This window comes from Pinus tabuliformis, chromosome 4_1 (assembly GCF_031772625.1).
Source record: "Pinus tabuliformis cultivar Carrire ecotype Pingquan chromosome 4_1, CPIR1, whole genome shotgun sequence".
Taxonomy (NCBI): Eukaryota; Viridiplantae; Streptophyta; class Pinopsida; order Pinales; family Pinaceae; genus Pinus; species Pinus tabuliformis.
In genome coordinates, this window is record NC_142303.1 from 913,077,996 (window position 1) to 913,083,970 (window position 5,975).

General features: G+C 45.1%; 1 protein-coding gene across 1 annotated transcript; it reads right to left on the minus strand.

Annotated features, from left to right (window-relative positions):
- Positions 1–357: 357 nt before the first annotated feature.
- On the minus strand, positions 358–5,765 carry LOC149179108 (uncharacterized). The gene is made up of 2 exons (XM_089422354.1): positions 4,970–5,765; positions 358–4,157 (listed from the first exon to the last, which is right to left on the minus strand). The coding sequence occupies exons 1-2, from the start codon at positions 5,763–5,765 to the stop codon at positions 358–360; spliced, it is 4,596 nt and encodes a 1,531-aa protein (XP_089278480.1).
- Positions 5,766–5,975: the final 210 nt, after the last annotated feature.

The following is a 5,975-nucleotide window of genomic DNA, read 5'->3' on the forward strand; positions in this document are numbered from 1 at the left end:
TAATCCTAACTTTTATCTTAATAACCTAATTTTTTTCCCATGGAAAAAAGTCGTAATTTCTATTGATATAAAGAAATTACATTTTGTAGATGCCAAGTGCATATGCATATGGAGGCAAAGATGCCTGACGAGTTCACAAACTATAGATCGTAAGGAATGTCTGAAATATCTCCACGCAGGGAGTCCACTAAGACTGTACTAGTTGTTACTGATATAAGTTGATCAAAAAATAAGTCCTGCTCTACGCAGAGAGCAACAAAAAACTGTACGTTACCAAAAAAAAGAGTTGTAACTCATGACAAAGTAGTGGAAATATATACATGATAATACAAGAGCTGTTCTATATATATGAGGGCCTTATAGCCCATTTTCTATAGGATCATCAAAAGGTCTATGATAATGCTGGTAGAAAGTTCCGTCTATCTCCTCCTGTATCAACCAGTCATTTCCTTGTCTGTGCGCTGCCTCTTTTGATAGTTGATCTGCTTCTGTGTTTTGTTCCCTGTAAATGTGTTGACAGACAAAGGAGTCAAAAGATGTAATCAGTCTTTTAGCTTCATCTAATATATGCCTCAATGAAAATGCATAGCAATATGATGCATCATTCAGCCAGTTGCAAACGATTTTAGAATCTCCAAAAAGTTGTAGGTGTCTGCACTGTTTTTGCAATGCAAAGTGTATAATATGTTTTGCTGTGCAGAGTTCAGCAAAATTATTGGTGCCCCTGCCTAAGTTAATTTGGATCTTGAAGCAATGAGATTCATTGAGGTAAAGGATGGCTCCATCCCCACAGCCTGCCTCTTGGGCAGAGCCATCAAAATATGCCCAGGATTTAGATTTGTCAATGTTTTCAGGTCTGTTAGTGCGGGGAGGGACACGGGTTTCCTCATCTAGAAGCAAGTCAAAATCGGTGATCGTGTGGTGCATAATGACAGGCCAATGGGGGGGCTTGTGGTTGAATATGGCCTGGTTACGCGCTATCCAAAGTGCCCAACATACTAGCAGTGGCATATTAATGTATTTTCGTGAGTGATTTTGACACCATAAGTTCCATGCATCCATGAGATTGTGCCCCTGCCAGTTTTTTAAGGTAGGATAGTGAGTGATGATGGATTGCCAAAATTCCATTGCTGTAGGGCATTTTAGAAAAATATGCTCTGTACTTTCTTCATCCTTGCGGCACAAGTGGCACCAGAAGGGGCCATAAAATGATCTCTTCATCAGGTTGGTCCCGGTAGGGATCTTGTCGAAGAGGATGTTCCACATCAATAATCGTGTGCGGGGGGCTGCCTTGAGCTTCCAGAGTGTTTTCCAGGTTGGAAGGATGTCCTGTGGCTTGTAAGATTCCATAAGCCTTATATAACCTTGCCTCGGGGTGTATACTCCATGTTTTGCAAAGGCCCAGATTATCTCATCTGGTCCATCAGTGAGTCTGATATGTGCCTGGGTGAGGGCATCCGTGTAGTCCTGCCATTCATGCTGCCACTGGACCGGTATCTCCAAATCTCGTGCTGATACCCATGCCTGCTGAAGAAAGGAAGAATTGTCGTTGTCACCGATGTGCTTGATGTGTGTAACTCCTCTGCTGTGTAGGTATCTTAATAAGTCTGCAGATAGTCTATGGGCATTGCCACAGCCTACCCACGGGTCCAAACTGATTCGGACAACATTGCCTTCCTTGATACGCCATGTAATGCCTTCACGCAGAAGAGGAAGTGAACCGATAACCGCTTTCCAGATATTAGATATGTTATGTCTTGATTCATGCTGCTGACGGAACCAGTCCATTAGATTCATTGGCCTGATGTACTTCACTTGTGCAACTCGGGACCAGAGACTGTTAGTGGTGATGAGCTGCCAACCGAGCTTGGCCGCTAATGCTCTGGAAAATAGATCAAGCCTCTTGATGCCCCACCCTCCCCAACTTTTGGGTTTTGCAATGGTATCCCATTTGACCCAGGCAAAAAGCTTCCCCGGTTGGTGTCCCTTCCATAAAAATCTACAGCATATACTTTGTAATCTACTCAAAATACCTTTAGGTATCCAGGCTAGGGTCATCCAGTAGACTGGAGTGGCTTCAATTACTGCTTTGATGAGAATCAATCTGCCTGCCCGAGAGAGATATTTATGATACCATACCTGTAGTCTTTTTTCCACTTTCGCAATGAGCCAAGTCCAGTCCGCAATCCTGTAACCGAGGGGCTTTAGTCTAAATCCCAGGTATTTTATACCCTCTGCCAAGTTCAAAGAGGTGAACGGGAAGCGCTGTGTTGAGTATGTGATCTCATGTTGTGTGCAACCAACAGTAGTAATCGTGGATTTGCTGTCATTTATCACCATCCCTGTGGCTTGTTGAAAAAGAATGAATAAGTTCTGGAGGGTCGTGGTGTCCCCGATACTGCCATTTAAGAAAATCAGAATGTCATCAACAAATAATAGATGAGTGAGATAAAAATTTTCAGCTATTTTGATGCCTGACAATTGATTTCTATCTCGAGCAGATGTAATAGTCCTACTTAGTCCTTCCATAATAAGTAAGAATAGCAAGGGCGAGAGAGGGCATCCCTGTTTGAGGCCTCTCTCTGAATTGAAAAAGGATGTAGCTTCCCCATTAAGTAGCACACTGTAAGATACATCAGTTATACAACTCATTATCCATTTGATGTATGCAAAAGGAAATCCAAGATGGGTCAGCAACAGTCTAACGTAGAGCCAATTTGTTCTATCGAAAGCCTTGGATAGGTCCACCTTTAGTATCATTCCTTTCTGCTTTTTGAGCTGCATTGTATGCATGAGTTCTTGTGCTGTAGCAATAGCTTCATGAATCTGTCTGTGGTGTAGGAAGGAAAATTGCTCTGGAGATATATGACGAGATAGAATAGGCTTCAGACGATTGGCTATGATCTTGTATAGGCAATTACAGAGGGATATGGGGCGGAAATCATTGAAAGAGATAGGATTGTTCGATTTAGGAATAAGTGCTATAAATGTGGATTTGATGGCTGAGGATATTCTGCCGCTCCTTCTGCAGTTCTCCACGATCTTGAGTAGGTCATTCCCCAGGATATCAAAGAAAGCAATGTAAAACTCAATGGTCCACCCATCTGGACCTGGGCTTTTATCTTTTTTAAACCATTTTAAAGTTGCCTCCAGTTCTTCCATGGTTACTTCCTTCAGTAGATCTTCCGTGTCTTCTTGTAGTACAAACCTGGGAAAATGTTCAGCCACCCGCATGATCTCCATGATGTTTACATCTCTAGGGGCTTTATATATACCCCTAAAGTGCTCTGTAGCTAGCCTGGCCAGATCCCTCTGAGTTGATACTGTCTGTCCCTGCTCATCCCGCAATTCCCAAATAGTATTAATGGCTTTGCGCCCATTGGCAAATTTATGATAAAACTTCGTGTTATCGTCTCCCTCGGTGAGCCATATTTCCCTGCTCCTAAGCCTCCAGCTTTCTTCTCTTTCCTTCAGAATATGTGAATGCTTCATGATGAGGGAGGAGTAGTGTTCTTTGCTCTCAGGAGTGGGGAAGGTGCCATTTGATGTGTCCTCATGCGAAGCGATGACCCTTTCTGCCTCCCTCAGAGTATTGTCATCACAGATACGCTTCTGGTGTGCCCAGATTTTAGAGATCCTCTTAAGTTCAGATAATTTCCTAATGAAGCCTTCAGTATGACCCTCACCTTCCATAATAGGGTTGGTCTGCCAATAGTTAGATACCAACTGTATGTATGATGGGTCCTTTAGCCAAGAGGAATTAAATTTGAAGGGGCTCCTGATCTTTTGATTTATGTCGGCCATTTCCAAGAAAATTGGTCGATGGTCAGAGATGCCACCAGTTCCAACCCATTGTCGAATGCGGGGAAGTCTGTTGAGTAGAAACTCCTTGATGAGGAACCTGTCAAGTCTTCTGGCCAAGCTTTGATCTCCACTGTGGTTGTTTGTCCAAGTATACTGTAACCTGGCTGAAGGTATGTCCACCCACTGATGTTCCTCGAGTAGATTGGAAATAGTATCTGATAAGGAGTCTACCTGAGCCGAGTGTCCCCAAGATTCACAAAAACCCATTGAAAAGTTTAAGTCCCCTCCAAGAATAATGTTATCTGCCTGTAGAAGGTCAGATTCAAGTAAGGATCTCCAATAGTTAGCCCTGTCTGCACAAGGACCATAGACATTCATGATGCGAATATCCATCTCAATGGAGTGTGCAAAAATGTCCAACCCAATGAAGCCTCTGCCTCCCCAAATATTTCTGATCTCCAATGCTTTGTTACTTATCCCAATAGCTGAACCTCCTGATCTCCTAGATGCATCCAAAGCATGAAAGGTCCAATTGGGCAGCCAGGAGTTAAGAGTGTGGATTAGAGGTTCAGCTAAATAGAGGGTTTCTTGAAGAAATATAATGTCCGACTGAGACGAGGTGAGCAGTCTCCTGAGCGCTAGTTTTTTGGGCAAGCTAGCAAACCCTCTGCAGTTAAAAGATAAGATCTTCATGTAGGGTGAAAAAGAGGGCCATTCTTCGCTCTAAGGGCCCTGAAAATGGTTTGTTGTCGCCCAAGGGAAACTTCTTCGTCTGCAGTGTGTCTAGCTTTAGTGATGCGAGAGGGTCGGCCTCGAGAGTTCTTATGAGTGACAGGGGCAGCCTCAGAGTCCAGACCAATGGCATCAAAGCCTCTATCCTTCGATCGAGATCGAAGAGAGTACCGGGGAGATACAGAGGGGGAGGGGATGGGGTGAGATGTGTGAGAGGAAGATGTCAGGGATGGCAGGCAAGGGGATGTGGCGGGAGAGGGGAGAGGGAGGGAGCATATGAGGGAGGATGGATGGGTGTGGCCCTGGGATCTATGCAAAACCACAGAGGTCAAGAGTGCCAATAGAGAAGACGTGCATATGATGTGATGAGATGCAGTACCATCAGATATGCAAGACACAGGAGGCAAGTGAGAGGGGGATGAAAGCAACATACCTGTCATCACGATGTCCTCCTGTTTAGTCGCTGAGTGTACTGGAGATGGCGAAGGTGGGTGAGAAACTGAGCTTTCTTTTGCAGCTTCCGCATTATCAGGTAAACCTTGGGGTTCTCCAGCGACTTTTGCATGCTCCTCTTGACTCTTCTCAGTATTCTGCCAAGGGGGATGGTCCAAGGGATGCTCGGACTCCCCTCCCTGAACATTATCCTTGCTTTTCCGAAGGAGTGGACAATCCCTGTATAGATGTCCCACTTTGTTGCATCTACGGCAGCGATACGGGATACCTTCATAGTCAATTATCTGTTTGCACGCTGTGTCCCTCCATTGTATGGTGAAGAACTCTTGTAGTCCTCCCCTGGTATCTAGATTGATAAGAATCCGAGCATAAGCCATCATGCCTATGTGCTGGTAGGATTTATCATAGTCCATGTAGGAGCCAATCGCATTGCCAATCCGCCTGAAGATATCTTCTGACCAGTAATGCAATGGTAGACTTGGGAGTCGAATCCAAATAGGTCCAATGCCTATCTGCTCTATCTCGGGGTCGAATAAGGGAGTCCAATGCTTAAGGAGCACCGGGGCATGTTCAAAATGCCAGTAAGAGGACAAGATCCAATTGGTATGATCAGCACGAGTGAATCTCAACGCGAACCATCCCCTCACGAATGTTTGCATGAAGGGGATGTCCACCAGATGTTGACCCCAGACTTCAGCTGCCCAGGACTTCAAGCGTTCTGCCGAGTAGTTTCGACCTCTGATGCGCCCAACCAGAACCCTGTCAGCAAATTCCATTGTCTCGCCCCACTGTATGTCCTCCTCTAGTCTGAGAAAGATGTCGTCCACCTTGGACTTGAAACACCTGTACTTCTTTTTAGGGCCCAGTGGAGGAGGCAGGTTATGTGGCCAGCCCGAGGAAGGAGCAGTAGCAACCAGGGGGGTAGGGTTAGGGTACGAGGAGGATGGGTTAGCGATGCCTTCAGTAACAGGGGGGTACCGGCGAGC